Source organism: Pogona vitticeps, chromosome 4 (assembly GCF_051106095.1).
Source record: "Pogona vitticeps strain Pit_001003342236 chromosome 4, PviZW2.1, whole genome shotgun sequence".
Taxonomy (NCBI): domain Eukaryota; kingdom Metazoa; phylum Chordata; class Lepidosauria; order Squamata; family Agamidae; genus Pogona; species Pogona vitticeps.
Window position 1 is genome coordinate 39,115,496 of NC_135786.1, and position 17,870 is coordinate 39,133,365.

The window sequence follows — 17,870 nt, forward strand, 5'->3', positions numbered from 1 at the left end:
CAAATGTATCTTACAAAGTAACTTCAATAGCTCTGTATAGATGCATTAATGAGGCTGATATTACAGAAAGTAGTAAGAAATAGAACAGCAAAAGCCAGCAAAAGTTCATTTCTAATTATGCTCATGAGTCTTCTGAAATGATGCATTGCACATCCAAGGCATCCTTCAACTATTATTTTACAAGGTATAAAAAAGAAGACCTTAAAAGGAAATAACCATGTTGTTTTGCTGTGTTGACATCATAATTGTTACATTTATTTACATGAAGCATGCCCTATGCAATCATCACCTCATCATTTCTTTCTTGTTATGTGGCAGAACTGAAAAAAAAGTTCAGTACATTCTTTGAAACAATATTCAGAGCCACTCTGTCTATCCAATACCTGCTGGCAAATTATATGTACACTAGATCCGTTTCTAACTACATACTATGGTGTAGAAAGCAAGTTCTGTGATATGATCAGGGTCCATGAACCATTACGCATTTTGTATAAATGTTTGTGCAAAGCCAGTGGCTTCCTAAATAGTACAACTTGACAAGTGAGAAAGATGCCTTTACTATACACCAAACATTTATGAAATTGGATTCTACTGAAGCATAGATTATTGATAGTTGTCAACCACTGACTGGCTTTGCACCAAAGCCTGTTATGAACTCACGACCCAAAATTGTGTGGTGCAACTATGCATGTGCAACTCAAGATTGCACTCGCAGTAGCTGTGCTAGGATTGGGGCAGGAAATGTGATGCCGAAGCACTTCTGCCAGCTCATTGTGCAACTGGTAGTGCTGAGGATGTGCAACTGATTGTGCAACTGCACAGCACAACTCCTTGTTGCCAGGCATAACATCATATTTACACTGGCATAATTTCATATTATGTTGGCATGAATAGGATTTTGCTCATTGAATTAAAAATATTATTAATATATCTATAGTTATATTTCTCCACGTCAGTACCCATTAATACATAAGAATATGTCAGCAGGCTTACTGTTATTTTTTAAATAATGCATCTAGTGGTAAAAGCATTGTTTGTAACCATGCCTGGCCTCATAACCTAGCATTATTGGGCAGCTATCAGGGACCCTGTGTGCTGGCTCTCAGCCTACCTTGTGATCACCTCACTCTTTAAAAAGAATCCTACTGTGATGTTCTGAATAGGAACCGGGTATTTCCATTCCAATTTCCTCCCTAGAATGGCATTATCTTGAGAGATTGTAGGAAATTAAAGTGGCACCACCTGATTCAAAATGTTGCTGCTTCCAGCTGCTGCTGCCAGGGCCTAGCAAGCAGGCAGGAGGCACCAGAGGGTATTCTGTGGGCTGTATTTATTACTGTAGTAGATGGGATGGAATACTACTGACATATTTCATTAAAAGTTAAAAATACATAAGCTGAACAGTTACATTCAAAACATTAAGTTCATAGGTCCCTTCAAACGCCATTATTCTATGATTATTTTGAACCAATATATAAATCTTTATCATTCTTCTCCTTTGCCTTTACTTATCAGGTACATCTCTAAGATATCTCTCTCACACACACACTCCATTCATCTTTTAAATCCCCACTCTCCTTTCCTCCTGATTCTGTGCCTGTTTCAATCTTCCTTTCTCATTTATTCACTTAGGCTGGTTAAACATGAAGAAACGCCCACCCCCTCAGGAACTATATCCCTTCCAACATCATTAGGAGAATCCTCCAACAAACTCTTCAAATATGCTTTTCAAAGAAATGTAAGTGATTGCAGTGGAGAGGAAGCGATGGGACATATTTATTCCCCAAGCTTTCTTAAGTGGGCCTTAAATACATGGACCTAAATCCAATTGCCAGTCCCTAAATCATCAGTCAACACTTGTGTGAAGTCCCTTGATTCAGTCAGTCTACTTTAGTTGAGACCAGTAATTCCAGTTTAGGCTATTGTGTCCAGCTGAGACTCAATTTCTTTTTTTCTTCCAGCTATGTATGGAATAAATGACATCTCCACTAATTTAACCCATGGTGTGAGTTTATGAAGGAAATGGTTGTTGGTTAAATCTCCCTTACTCATCTGCTATGGTTCTAATCTGGATAGGGCCAATTTGCTTATTTGGAACTTTAAAAAGAAAAAGAATGCAAAGCTTAACTATTATGCTATGTATTTAATGCAGCCTGTGTTTTAGACCTTTGATTGTGGACTCTAGGCTTTTTATTCTGAAATGCACCCAAACTATTCATAATAGGCATTTTCCTTTCCCCAAAACCCATCATGTGCTCAAACTGTAGCTCTTGCATTATATGATAAATCAGCTATGGAATAATTGCAATACTCCACCAGAAAATGTTCAAAACATCTGACAGGATATCTCAGTGAGATGTGAAAGCTGAGACTGTATATGAAAAGCATAGGGCAAGTCAAATTTAATGGCTCAAGGAGACTGGTTGGTTAAAAAACCCCACCAACCCTTTCCTTTCATGTCTCGGTCATTATTGGTCAGGATGAATCAAAACAAATCTTTTTAAATGCAGCAAATCTTTAACATTGTCCAGTAAAAAAGCAGATGTGTTTTGTTATTTCCTTGTTAATATTATAATTTCATAATGGTTCCCACAGAACCCTTTAAAATATATTATTTTCTTTACTCTGGAAAATAGGTTATGTCATCTTTCTGAGCTTATCAACTTGACAGATTTATTGAGTTGACAGATTTTTTTAAAAAAGAGAGCAAAGACAGCAACTTGAATGAAACAACTGTTGTTGTTTAAGAACCTTACAGAATCTTGTAGTGCTTTATACGATTTGGAAAGCATTACTTTGGCAGTCTCTATCTTCCATACAATCCCTTTCTTATATATAGTACAAAAATAAAGTTTTTTTAAAAATATTAAGAACCTATTCAGGAGAAAAGTTGCTGACATGAATTTGCTTCTTGGCATTTAGAAATTACAACTTATAAGGAAAAAGCTAAGCAAAAATACAGAATATGAAAACAAACAGATGAAGAAGTGACTGCAGAAGGAAACCCATGATGTCAGTAAAATTTAAGTTGCAGAGTTCATGTAAGTAGTCTAAAACAGGAGAAGCATGGTAAATATCTACATATTATGACCACAGACAATGAAATAAACACTCGGGATATTAGTAATTTCATACAATTTGTTGAAAATGAGGAATGAAAAGGACTTAAAGCACAGCTCTGTTATGCTTACATAGATATAAGCCCCGTAGTATTCAGTGGATACACTTAAGAGGTAAGTGTGCATACATACACCTTGTAGCCTCCCACTGCCAATCCTGTACACACTTACAGGAGTATTTGTTCCTCCTTAGAAACTCAATAGGCCATATATCATGGTAAATGTACATCAGATTGCATGCTTAGACCTATATATATATATGACATTCAAAGTCACTAGAATGCAGCTTCTCTTTCCCTATACCAACCCCTGCCTTCCCACCCCCACCCCCACCCCTAACAAACTTGGTTCCCTGATTATGTTGGACTAAAACTCTTTCTCATACCTGTTCAGCATGGCTGATAGCTGAGGATGTTGGAAGTTGTAGTCCAACAAAATCTGGGGACTCAAGGCCTGCAGAGCCTCCTTGTTACCCAACCTGACTAAATATACTCTCTCATTTAGAGAGTAAAATATCAACAGTTTCATGACACAATAATTTCATGCCAGTGGGGGAGATTGGTTTTTACCCTATAGCTTTCAAAATAAAAATCCCATATTTTTATCCTAATGACTGACATCAAGTATCATTAACCTCAACCTCAAGTCAATTCCCCACAAAAGAAAAAAACAACAATGCACAATTAAAACATGTTTGAAGATACCTATAAGTAGGTATACAATTTCCATACTGCGTTTTACAACTGAGTTGAATTTTCAAAACACTGTGTATGTCTTTTTCTGTCTTAACTGATTCCTTGACGACTGAGGTCTTCAGACAGGAACAAGTTACCAATTCTGAAAGAAAAGGAAAACCTCTGCAGCATTAGTTTATTGAGAGGGCCCATCACTCATGCACTAAGCAATTCCTATGTGTGCTTTCTCATATACAGGCGCACCTGTGAGAGGGAACTGGCAACATAGGATTCAATGGAATCTGCTTCCCACCCCAGAGTTCCCCTGCTACTAGGGACAGAGTCACTCATGGATAACCTCTGGCCATTACTCAGAAGGTGAAGCTGCCATAAACCTATTAAATGATCATTGACTTGTGACTCGCCTTCATAGAACCCCAGTCAGTAACTTATTCTTGCTGATAAGGTAGCCCCACCCCTGAAGGAAAGCTACAGAGGCATCAGTGGTGTTCCACTGCCACTCAAAAGAAAAGAGGAGGGTGAAGATGTACCAAGGACAAATCACAGTGGGTCTTTGCATTCAAAATTTGACAAAGGAGAGGGTCTGGTGGTGGCATAAGTTGGCAGTACATGGCTCCACTACATGTTCCACTCTGGAAGAATGAGGATGATAAATGTCACAGCTTGGCTCTACTGGACTATGAAGCTGGAATCCTCCTCCTAGCTTGACTCAGAGGGTCCTCAGAGTCAGGCCCTTGTGCTGATTTTTATGTTCACTCCTCCCATAGGGGTCTGGATCTGAAGACTCTCAGAAGCAGGCCATTAAGGGGATTTTAGCTGCATACATAAAAGGTGAACTATCCTTCTTTCCCCTGGAAGGTGTAGGGTGCAGGTGCACACACAGTCACCTCACCCCACCCGGTTCCCTAGCAATTTTGGGATACTAAGAACAGCTGTGACTCTTCCTTGGAATGGGTGGGTGCTCCTTCCCTTTCCCCCTGAAAGCTGGAAAAAAGAGGGAAAAAAATAAAAATAAAATGGAGCATTTAGCTCTGTAGTCTACTACCACAGTCACTTCACTCCACCAGTTCCCCTACCATAACTACCAATAACTTTGTCTTGGCATAGGTGGGCACCCCTTCCATTTATTCTATGAGCTGGCCTTGTCCTTTGCTTTTCCCCATTCGCAGAAATGGAGTCTTCATGGAAAACCAGGAATGCACAAATACTATTAGGTAAGAATTAGGTCAGAATCTCACCAAAAAGGCACAGAATGGGCTGGCCCTGATCTATTTGCCTTTTATTCAGAGATAGTCTCAGTCAAGTGGCTGCACACTTGCCTATAATCGAGATGTGGTTAAAACAGCAGTGGGCAACTATGGTTGCTGAACTGAAACTTCCATAAGTACTTGCATGTTTAGTAGTCTGGCTAGGGAGGACAGGAATTGTAGTCCAGTAATATCTGGCTAGATAGCTCAGAGGTTCAGATATCTGGCTGTAGAGCCAGAGGTTGGGAATTTGATTCCCCACTGGGCCTCCTGTGAGTATACCCAGACTGTGTGGCCTTGGGCAAGCTGCACTGTCCCAGGGTGCCCCCAGAAGAAGGGAACAGTAGACCCCTTCTATCCTCTACTTGGAAAACCCCAAAAATGGTTGCCATAAGTCAGAATTAACTTGACAGCACATAATTATGATTATGAATACCTGGAGAGCCACTGTTTCCCACCCTGAACTAAAGTTTAAAGAACTTCTGAGATGTGACACTTTCCCCACTCCAGATCTAAAAATCTTCTTCCATTATTTACCTGAAATCCAAACAGGCAATGACAATGTTTTCTTAGAATCTGGAAGACAGAGTTCTGAAAGCACTTCCTGTTAATGATCCCATTGTATTCTTATCATATCCTTGCTGTGGAATCAGCGATGGTCAGGAGGAAGGTTGTAGAACAAATAAGAAGGAACCAGATAAAAAATAATTTGCTATTAATTAAAGCAATCAAATTGTGTGTGTTTGTGTGTGTGTGTATGATTTATATAAAAATCCATGCAATGCCGTAAAAGTCCCTGTCAGGCAAAAACCTTCATTCAGGGAGCACGGAGGTGTGAACCAAAGACATTCCAGCCACATATCTAATGTAGCAGGTGTATAAAGTTTTTCAAGCATAGAGGAACTCCCTTTGAATTTCCCCCCCCATTCATCAGCTATGTTTTCATTTTGTTCTCCCCATCACCTGAGCTTGGAGTACATGAAATTCTCATGCACTTTTTATTTCCACATTCCTCTGCTTGCTGGGCCCAGTCCCCTTCCTCCCTCCCTCCCTCCTAGTATCCTGCCATATGCAAACAAGGGAAGTTCAACCCACAGGGTGCAGTATATATTTTTCTAGCCATATTCTAGAAAATGCATATTTGCAATGTATTAAACATATAAAATAAAAGATTCTCAGTAAATTGGACATTGGACATCTAAAATAAAAATGTCCTGTCTAAATATTCTAAACAGAAATGCATCCTCAGTTTCTAGAATCATCATACATTCTCTACTGTTATTATTAGTTTCTGAGCAATTTTCCAAATATCTAAGCAGAACCTTTTATTTAGGTAGGTGGTCTTGTTCTACTGCCATGCTAGGTTTATTGCACACAGGGAAAAGGGAACACCTTGTTCTCTTACCTGCTTCAGTATGGATTGGAGCTCTCTGTTTGACCACAGGTCAGATAGCAAGAAACGAGCAGCTTCAGCTGCTTTGGGATAGGAGCTGTCAATATGAAAGAAGGCAAATGAGCTTCACCAAACTGGATAGACAGAATTAACACTGTAAACCTTATAAACTGCCACTGATTATCCTCAGTAGGTATGTGCACAGTCATTGGAGAAATGGCCAATCTACACTTGTTGAAAGACAGCCCTGACCGTTGCTTTGTGTTTGGGTGAGAAATGGTTATTGGATGAAAAAAGGAGTCAGCTTCTGGGATTTTCCCTTGTGCCGTGTCACTTTGTGAATGGTAGTGAACATAAGAGGGTATCTTATAGAACATCTTGACTGCTGTCATTGATGTTGTCAACATTCAGGCTGTCCTTTGCTGTGTGAAGCTTGGCATCCTTTTTCCTGCTGACAATGCGGGCACAATATTGTGCCATTTCCTGGCATTTTGCCTAATGGATACGTAAGAACGATATCCCACATTCGTAAACTGTAGGTTTTTTTTTCAAAGAATTGAATTCCCTCATGTCCATTTTTCTTCATCATTACTCACCCGTTTCGGCAAAGAGCTACTACATTATTTATCAAGCTGCCTGTCAAGTAGGGCTTGGCCATTTGTGGGTTGGACATCATTAGGTTTCTCAGAGCATAGCAAGCAGATGTCATAATCTCTCCATAATTGCTAGAACCTGGAGCCTGCAGGGCTAGAAGACGGGTCACATCTGGAAGCACCTGATGAGCTAAGAGAGGAAACAGATTAACATTAAAAAGTTACATAAATGTGAAAAGACCTATTGAGACTAAATAAGAACTTAGGGGGAAATACTAATCTTTGTCAGAGTTGTAAGAATGGAATTGAATTGAACAGAGTATTAAGAAAATGGTCCAGTTTTTGCTACAAGCAGAGTGGATCATACAGGAAGAGACACCTCAATAGCTAAAAAGTTCTTGTTCATTTTCCAATGGAATTAGATCAAGCAACAGCCTTTTACGTTTAACAGGTAGCATAATATTGTACACATGTTCGGCTGCATGTGAGACCACCAGACAATACAGAATATATCTTGAACAAATATGGCACAAAGGGGCTAGTAGAAACACAGATGACTTTTAAAAAACTGAGAAGTTTTCAACCAAAGTATGGATAAGCATGATGAGGAAAGATTATTGTTGAACTTGCTTGTCATTGATGATCCTTATTTCTTTCATAAAATGTTTCCTTTGGTGTGGGGAAACCATATGGAGGTTTTACCATGCTGCTGACTGGCATATATAGAGAAAATATACACCAGCTATTTTATTATTCTTGATGATGCACCACTTGACATGGCATAACATCCATAAAATTCTGGGAAGAACAGGGGATTTCCCTTGCTCAAAGAATTGGATGAGATCCATCATTAGACAATAACACATTGCTTCTCTGTCTTTCTTAAACATATGGTTGTGTGTTTCACAATGTAGCAGAATGGCAGTGGGTGACAAGGCAGTGAGGGACGTGTCCCTTCATTCTACAGTGAGCAGAATTATGCCTTCTATTTTTCTTTGCATTCCCAACTGCAGAGAGGGCTGATCTGCTTGGAATCCAGTTACAAAGATATTCAGCAGAAAACATGAACCATAGAAAAAAGGGCCTACAATGGATTACAATGTGCAATAATCACAGTTAAACTCTTTGATCACCTAGGCCACTTTAGAATGTTTGCACGCTTTGAACAACTATTGTGTATGCCTATGGAAGAAAGAATAAAAACAAGAGCATTCCATGCAGTATCGGAAAAGTGGGCCGTACCCATGGTTTTGTGAAGAACTGGGTGTCGAGACATATTGCTCAGTAAGGATGTTCCAGATCGGACAACTTCAGCATTAGTGGATTGTAAGAGCCGTGCTATACGAGGCAAACCTTTCTCTTTTAAAGCAATCAGCTGGCTCATAGCATTTGACATCTAGAAAACAAAAGAAGGTTGTACTTACAACAATTCCAAAAGTTCCTCTTTCCTTCCTAAAAAATGACTAAACCTCCAAAAAGATGTATCCGGTTAGGACAAAACACACACAATTTTCATACTTTCTTTATCAATTAGCAAATGAAATATCTATCAGATACTCCAAACCAAACTCCTAACCTCCTCCAGCTTTTGGTAACGGAAACAGATATGTAAAAGTTATTAAATGTCTTACTTCCTAACAGGATGGAATTTTGATAACACATTAGGCATAACACATACACCCTTGGCCTCTTCTTCCCCTCCCCTATATCTAACCAGATCTGGAGGAGAAAGTATGGTACTTGCCAGTCCTCTGCTTGCAGTCAGATTTTGAAGGGCTCCAGCACAAGCCTCGAGGGTGGCATCCTTCTTGCTTTGATCCATCAGAGACAGGTATGTGCGAATAGCATCTGAATGATACAGCCAGCTGGACCCTCTGGGTTTATAGTCTTCTTCAGGAAGAGGTAGATCATATTCATCATACTAAGGAGAAATAAAGAGAAAACTGAGAAACTGAAATGTTATAAAATAATCACATTTCATAATCTCATTTTGACTGTACATGACATGAAAACATCTGTAGTCAGAATGCTTTTGGTGATTTAGCCATTCTTAAGTTGAATTGCATTTTTTACCATACAGAATTACCACTAACTAACAAGGTGCTGTCACATAATGAGGCATGTGTTCAACTGTGCAATGGGTACATACCTAATAATGTGACTAATGCCTCATTTTGTTGTTTAGTTGTTAAGTCGTGTCCAACTCTTCATGACCCCATGGACCAGAGCACGGGAGGCCCTCCTGTCTTCCACTGCCTCCTGGAGTTGGGTCAAATTCATGCTGGTAGCTTCGATAACACTGCCCAACCATCTCATCCTCTGTCATTCCCTTCTCCTCTTGCCTTCACACTTTCCCTACATCAGGGTCTTTTCCAGGGAGTCTTCTCTTCTCATGAGATGGCCAAAGTATTGTGCTTGCAGTGAGCAGGATCAGGATCTGTCCTTCAGGATCTGTCCTTCCAGTGAGCACTCAGGGGTGATTTCCTTCAAAATTGATAGGTTTGTTCTCTTTGAAGTCCAGGGGACTCTCAAGAGTCTCCTCCAGCACCACAGTTCAAAAGCATCAATTCTTCAGCAGTCAGCCTTCTTTATGGTCCAGCTCTCACATCCATACATCGCTACTGGAAAAACCACTACTTTTGACTATGCAGACCTTTTTCTGCAAGGTGATGTCTCTGCTTTTAAAGATGAATGCCTTTTTAATGCCTCATTTGGTAGCAGCCTGTTGTAAGTTACTGCAGTTTAATTCACATGTCCTTGTGTCACCAGCACATTTCTGGCCAGCATGCATGGGGCAAGAGTAAGATGTGCAGATATGCAAATGGCAGTATTATATATTCTGATGACTTTGGATATGCAGTAGCCTCAATTTTCTTTCTTACCCTATGACTTAAGTTTAAGTCATTATATAGGACAAGACATCTTTCATTCTAGGACTTACCAAGTAGCAAGAAGCAGAGAAGAGAGCCTACACTTGATTACAATATCCTGCCTTCAGGAAATGAAATGGCACAGTATCCTACCTCCAGCTTCCCGCCTCTGTTGTTGAAGCAGCTTGTCAGGGATTTATCTGTGTAAGTGCTTCTGGCCATGTGGTTAAGCTGTGTGTATTTATTAGGCACCTCAGAATCCAGACGGTAAGACAGATTGTGCAGGATACAAATGCAGTTCTCCACTGACTGAAAGAATAAAGATATAATAAGCAATCAATTCTCAGTTATATCAGCACACATCCTATTATGTCACACAACAATTTGCTAAACCTTTCAGCATAGGTAATGCACCATTTCCCCCTAATTTTTTAATATATAGGATGTTTTGATGACCCCTCACAGACATCAATCAATCAATCAATCAATCAATCAATCAATCAATCAATCAATCAATCAATCAATCAATCAATATCTCTCTCTCTCTCTCTCTCTCTCTCTCTCTCTCTATCTATCTATCTATCTATCTATCTATCTATCTATCTATCTTTCTATCTATCTATCTATGTATCATCTGCTCAGCTTTGTACTAGACATCCCCTTCTTCCTAAATAGGTTTGCATTTTCATATACCTTGAATTTGATATTTTAGATTGGCTAATTCTCTGCTATGTGAAAATCAGTCTCCATTAGCCTAAGGAACAACATTCCCCCCCCCCATTTCTCTGCAATTCATATTTCCAAATTAGCCTTCCTACAAAAAACAATCTATATCACTTGTAGTATATTCAGGTTTGTCTTCAGAGAATATAAAACCTTTGTACACAAATAGCCTAAAGCAGTGGTTCTTAACCTTTGTTACTCTGATGTTTTTGAACTGCAACTCCCAGAAACCCCAGCCAGCACAGTTGGTGGTGAAGGCTTCTGGGAGTTGCAGTCCAAAACTCCTGAGTAACTCAAGGTTAAGAACCAGTGGCCTAAAGAATAGTTTTGCAGAATTTGAGTTTTTGTTCACTATTTTGTGGCATTTTAACAGATTCTAAACTATTTCTTGATTTTGAAGAGATACAGGTCCCTGATTATTTAAGATTTCAGGAACTAAACTGTTGGATATATTGGATTATGTCCAATTATAACATGAGTAGGAGACAATTTGCTGTCCTCTGAAGATGCCGGCTACAGAAACTGGCAAAACGTTAGGAAGAACCACTTTCAGAACACGGCCAAGAAGCCCGAAAAACCTACAACAACCATGAGTAGGAGACTTTTTCTTAACAGTCTTAACCCACCATCTCACCTACCACCATCTCGTTCAAGGGGAACCAGGGTTTGCAGTTTGAAGCCCTGAGTAGCATAGATTATGACATCATGTGCCACATGGCTCAGGCTTTTCAGTTCACTCTGATCTTAGCTAGAATTACTGCAGCAGTTAGGGGGAAAATGAAATTTTCCAATATTGTGAGATTGTTATACACTGCCCCTGTATTTGAGCATGGTTTGCTCTTGAATAGTCAATTCAGAGTCATTACATTGACAAAAAATCTGATCCAACAACCTGCCTTTAACACACACACACCGGGTGGGCTGGGGGGGCCAACTACAAGGGCTGCCAGTATTCACACATACAATTTCAGATTTGTCATGTACCACTGCCCCTAAGCCCCTGAAAACAACTTCTGAGGGACAAGGAAATGTACTGATCACTAAGCATTGTCGCAGAGGGCTGCAATAAAAGGAAGTAATGTTCAAATCAGGCGGCAGACTTCCTGCCACTGGAGCAAGCTCCCTGCAACCAGTTTGTGATTTCTGCCTACTTCAGTGAAGAATCCACCCTGGTCAATACACTTCCCCCTCCCCACCATCCCACTGTCTTGAGAGGCTTTTTAATGGGTACAAAGACTTGTAGGAGGGAGGAAGGAAAGGGAAAAATTGGTTGTGTGAGCAGATACAATCTTTTAGGTTTACTAGTCTGGCAATACTAGCAAGAGTTGTATCAACTGGGAAAGAGGCGTACATAAAGAGCATGCTTAGTACCTTGTCATCTGGCCGATTGGCTGCCACACAGTTCTGGGAATAAGCCATTACAGAGTCAATCAGTCCAGGGTAGTTTCTCATGGTTTGACGTCCAGCATCAGCAGAGCTCAGGTTCCTTCAAGGTATTTTGTAAATAGGGAAGAATAATCAAAATAATACTTCACCGAAACCTATCTAAGATCTGGAAGGGGCCTGGGCTCCATTCCCACAAACAGACCAATTTCACAAAATGCATCTGCTCAGGGAGAATACCAGTATATATTTTTCTCACAAACCCGCACAGGAAGATTTAAAAGGTACTTTATGGAAAATAAATGGTTGAGTAATTCTCAAATTCAAGGAATTTTTCAGATCCATACACCACTCATTAGACAGCAATACAACTCCTTCTCCCAAAGACTCTGAGAGGTAGGGAGAAGTGTTATCTCACCCTGGGTAGAGACAAGGTGTAATTGTGGGCTGGTACCTTCTAGACATGTATATTCCCGTATCTTTCTGGTTCACTAGGGAGTAAAACCTTCTAGATCCCTATTGTGAAGCTAAAGTCTGCATGGAAACTGGTTTATCACATTACATTACAAGACCATTTTTAAAAAATATATCAACTAGTCTTAGCTTGCTTTAAAATCAACTTCAAACTACTTTTATTATTTTCCCACCATTACACAGGTTTGAAGGGATAGAGCTTGGAATGCAGCCATTTGCTAATATTGCACTGAGTCATTTCATCAGGGAGCTTTCCTCCATCTTGTCTAGGCAAGAGTGGAAGTAACATCTATTAATTCAAAGTCATTTCCTGGATTACCTATTATATGAGACCCATGCAGCAGGAAAGCTGCATTTACTGGTACAGTTCATCTATTTTGTTTAACTAAACAATGACCTTGGCTAATGAATCTAGCTAAGGTGTTGCTTCTCCCTGAATCCCAAATTGTGCCCTTTCAGTTCATTGAACTTTCTAATTACATAGTTGTTTCAGCTCCCCATCGGATAATTCATAGTTATTAGCAGCCAGGAATTGACAGAGATCTACAGGAGAACTTACAAGTCAGGACTAATATCTGCATGGCAAAGACTTTGGTAAACTTTCCTAGGCTCAGAAAATGCCCATAAATAGGCATTTTACAAAACAAAAGGGGGTTGCTCTATAGAACTGCTGAGGAATCCGCCAAGGGAAACTACTATAGAGGGCCATTCAAAATAAATTCAGTAGTCAGTGGCAGTGACTGAGATGTGATGACAGGAGCCTCTCTTTTGTCTGTGTGGCAGCACGCACCTGGCACAGACGGTTTGTGATCCAAATGGGTGGGTCTCAACCAAAATCTGTCGAGGGAGCTCCCTTCCCCACACTTAGACCAAGGCGACCTATGCTAGTCAGATATGCAGATGATACCACTCTGATGACAGAAAGTGAGGAGGAATTAAAGAACCTCTTAATGAGGTTGAAAGAGGAGAGTGCAAAAAATGGTCTGAAGCTCAACATCAAAAAAAAAAAAACTAAGATCATGGCCACTGGTCCCATCACCTCCTAGCAAATAAAAGGGGAAGATATGGAGGTAGTGGTAGATTTTACTTTCCTGGGCTCCATGATCATTGCAGATGGTGACAGCAGCCACAAAATTAAAAGACACCTGCTTCTTGGGAGGAAAGCGAAGACAAACCTAGACAGCATCTTAAAAAGCAGAGACATCACCTTGTTGGGAAAGGTCCGCATAGTCAAAACTATGGTGTTTCCAGTAGCGATGTATGGAAGTGAGAGCTGGACCATAAAGAAGGCTGACCGCTGAAGAATTGATGCTTTTGAATTGTGGTGCTGGAGGAGACTCTTGAGAGTCCCCTGGACTGCAAGGAGAACAAAGCTATCAATTTTGAAGGAAATCACCCCGAGTTCTCACTGGAAGGACATATTGAAGCTGATGCTTCAATACTTTGGCCATCTCATGAGAAGAGAAGACTCCCTGGAAAAGACCCTGATGCTGAAAAAGTGTGAAGGCAAGATAGGAGGGCCTGCCGTGCTCTGGTCCATGGGGTCACAAAGAGTCGAACACAACTTAACGACTAAACAACAACATTTATACTAGTAGTAGTATTTTAAATCATGTTTCAAATGCATGAAATAAAACATTTCCTGTTTACTATAATGTAGGACAGAACAACCAGAATGTTGGCTGATAGTACATTAAGCATTACATTAAGTGCTTCTTCTCATATCAACATATTTACCTACTAAGAACATAAAGGGACACCAAATCCCCTATGCCAGATCTTGCCTTCTGCAGAGATAAGGCTAGCCCTTGTAAGACTTATTTCCTTGTTACCATCAAATCTTCCCTGTATATACCGAAAGGGGCTTTCTACTGGTGGAGCCTGAGGCCTTCCTAGGTGGTACATTTGGCCCAAACTTTGTTTTCTGTTAGGTACTCAGCAAAAACGTTTGGACTCACTCAAACTTTTAAAAACATCTATGTATACAGTTTCAAGTACTTCTGACTGTTAAGTGCACCTTCACATGCTGCTCATTTTATTGGAAGTGTTTATGGTTATTTTATATGTTGCTTTAATTTTTAAAAAACCACATTGAAAGGATAGGTAAAAGGCAGAACATACATGTATTAAATAAAAAATTTTGAGAGTGTTTGCAGGATAAGCTAAGTTTTTCAATTTTAAACAAATATTTAAATGTCTCTTGGCCTACCTCAAGCAGCCAGTGGCATTGAAGAATACCTCTGGGTCAACCATTTCTCTTGATCTATTACTGGTACCATCAGACCAGCCAGAAAAGGGAATAATAACACGATCGGTCAGAACAGGGAGAGCATCATGTATCAAATCTTCTTTTAATTCATCAGTGGATGACAAGTTCCAGAGTAATCCTGTTAAGGAAATTTATTTATAAGGAAATTTATAAATCAAGATCGCAATTCTACTGTGTTGAACAAATTTTGCCCTTCCTTGTAATAAAGGAATAGTTTTTCTGTACTAAATTGTTATTTTCCATTTGTTCCAATACATCCAATATTGTATCATGTTTCTTTCTAATAAGAAAATGTTTTAAAATGTATGCACAGTTGAATGACCTACTAAAGGCATATTTTTTAATTTGTTGACAACTCTCATAACAAGCTGTTTTCCCTTTAAAACAGAGGCCTTCAGATCTTCAGGAAAGATATCTTCTTTATGCACTGATTTACAATCAGTGATTTATTCCTCTGTTTTCTTCCTACCCTGTTTTAAAATGTGGTAAGTTACCTGTCAGTTGCTTCTGTATTTCTGTGTTTCCAGTCCTCCTCAGAAGGCTCACACACTCTCGAATTCCATTCTGGCGGCGGGTTTCTAGCTTGTTTGTGGGATTTCTGAAGACCAAGTTTCGAAGGGCTCCAGCTGAAGCCAGCTGAACATTCTCATCAGGACTACGGAGAAGTTCAATGAGCTTGGCGATGCCACCAAGTCGATAGACCTAACAAAAAATGAAATACTAATTGATAAAAACATTTTACAAACCTTTGTTCTGCAGTTTAAAGTTATCTATATTAAATTTTAGTTTAAAGTATTTGGTAGTTTTAGCAGTGTTGGGCCATGATCACATAATACACAGTCATTAGCAAATCATTTACCAGGCAAGTGTGATAGTTTTGGATCATTTCTTGCTTGGCCAGATGCTTCTATTTTTGTTGTTGTTGTTGTTGTTGCATGTGTGAAACAACTTTTTTGAACTACCGTCCCCATGCATGTCAAAACTTTAATTTTTTTTTAATTTTTCCATGTTGTTTGTGTCGATACATCAGTTAACTTCTGTCACACAGTCTCAACAAGATGTTCTAGGCATTTACTGAATTGGAAGGAAATGACTTGGCAACCCAAAAACATGTTGGGATTCACATCCTGAAATAAATATCAGGAATACAATTAAAAGTCGCATGACCACAGGGGTACATTTCACTGGTGTGACTGCGCCTCAATCAGATGCACTGCAAATGCATGGAAGTGTATTTTACATAACATAACTTACTGCACCCTTCCCCCCTTCTCTCTCTCTCTCTCTCTCTCTCTCTCTCTCTCTCTATCTATCTATCTATCGTGGCCTTTATAATTTCTTGAAAGTTCCTTGAGGCACAACAGGACTCATTCCTTTTTAATAATAAATGAATTTTTTATTGTCTTTAAAACCTCCTGACTTCAAAGGTCACCAGCAATATCTGAAATAGGAATCTTTCACTGATAAGGTAATGCAGTTTGTTCCTCATGACCAGAAACCCAAGGAATATTCATTTACTCGTGTAAATGGTGGTACATGTGTCCCCCAATCTAACCTGAAGGCCAGCTCAAGTCTTCCAAATGCATTCCAACTCAATTCAGGCCAATCTGTGCCATATCTGATTTTATTTGTGCCCCAGATCCAAATCAGTTTATAAGCTTCCTCTTGATTTGCACTGGAAAACCAAAATAGCTATAGCTTTTTAAGTTTTCCGTTAATGTACATGGAATTTGGAGACATGACAGACTTTAAAGAAGGGGATAAACCTACCAAATTCCAGACAATTGTTTTCAAAAGTTTGTGTTAGGCAACCCCCTGATTAAAAAAACAACCAACCAAGGCTGAAGTCATTTGTCCACCTCCCTCTGATTTGATTTGTGCAATGGACTAGTAGACCTCTGTGCCTAGTAATGGGATTCTGCTGCAGCAACAAGTCACTGGTCCATCCAGTGCATTCATGACTGAATCTCTAGCACTATTTCACATCAGCGCTGAATGAAAAAGATTCTTCTTCCCACTCTGAGCCCCCTTTTCTCCTGGAGCTATAAAAATACAGAGGTTCTGATATAATTCCACATGTTTAAACATGTGTCCATTAAGCCACAGAAAGCTGAAGCACTATGGTGGGAAATAGCTTTACCTCTTGTTTGGCAGACTCATCCTGAAAGCATGTGTGCTGGAGGTAATAAGCACCCATTGCCTGATTCTTCTCATCTGAGGAACACAGGAGCTGGATGGCTTTCTGAATGGTCATTGTTCCGTAATCCATCTCATCGTGACAAATTCTACAGACAAAAAGGACAAAAAGATATTTTCATAAGGAGTGTGACTCTCTTGATTCCCTTTGTTTTCAGTATTATTAACCACGGAATGACTGAGAGGAGTTGGCAGTTTGTGTTTACACAAAGGAAAGAAAATCTGAAAGTGATTATATTTCTTTTTTGTTTGTCTGTTTTCTTTCACTGATTACCAAAAAGAGGGACTCTAAAATACAAATGATTTGTATTAACAAAAGAGGGGTACTTTAAAGTTTTGCACTCTTTCCTGTTTTGCTCTTTCATTCAGTCTTTCTTTCATGTTTTGTCAAATTGCCTAATAAATTTTCCATCCAGTAAATTAGGACTATTGCAAAAGCATGGTGTTGTGACCAATGAGGGCTATCAGCAGCAAATCATCCTTCTTTGCTTTCTGTGTTTCATTAATTTTATACATATACACACACATATATATATAATATAAAATTTGGTTAAATTACCCTTTATTTTGTTAAAAATGTATTTTTGTGGGGTTTGTAAAATTATTTTTATTTCTTATCTACTGTTGCCTAATTTAGGAGTAGATTGTGCTTTGCCCCTTCTTCTTCTTTTTTGTAAAGTAGTTTTAAAGGATTTTTAGGGCTTTTGCACTACCAGAAACACAATGAGAATCCTAAAATAATTTTTTAAAAAAATTGAAGGAGGCTTTCCCTTTTGTGTTAAAAAAGAGATCTGCATGAAACACATGAATACAAAAAAAAGCAAGAGGTGCCTTCCCAAAAGAACCTGAAAGATAAGAAATTTGAGGATTTTTCCCATGCACATCACTACTGATTTATCTGAATTGGG

At 39.3% G+C, this 17,870-nt stretch overlaps 1 protein-coding gene across 1 annotated transcript in view; it reads right to left on the reverse strand.

The window, feature by feature from the left end:
• Positions 1–2,931: 2,931 nt before the first annotated feature.
• The window catches only part of PKP1 (plakophilin 1), a 55,372-nt gene continuing 40,433 nt past the window's right edge, over positions 2,932–17,870 (reverse strand). Inside the window, exons 4-14 of the mRNA XM_020782362.3 lie at positions 16,907–17,051; positions 15,261–15,468; positions 14,707–14,884; positions 12,012–12,126; positions 10,071–10,226; positions 8,792–8,968; positions 8,290–8,443; positions 7,051–7,237; positions 6,467–6,551; positions 5,599–5,702; positions 2,932–3,956 (exon numbers count right to left, since the gene is read on the reverse strand). Coding sequence (XP_020638021.1) covers positions 5,631–5,702; positions 6,467–6,551; positions 7,051–7,237; positions 8,290–8,443; positions 8,792–8,968; positions 10,071–10,226; positions 12,012–12,126; positions 14,707–14,884; positions 15,261–15,468; positions 16,907–17,051 — 1,477 coding nt within the window. The 3' untranslated portion in view covers positions 2,932–3,956; positions 5,599–5,630. The remainder of the gene's footprint in view (positions 3,957–5,598; positions 5,703–6,466; positions 6,552–7,050; positions 7,238–8,289; positions 8,444–8,791; positions 8,969–10,070; positions 10,227–12,011; positions 12,127–14,706; positions 14,885–15,260; positions 15,469–16,906; positions 17,052–17,870) is intronic.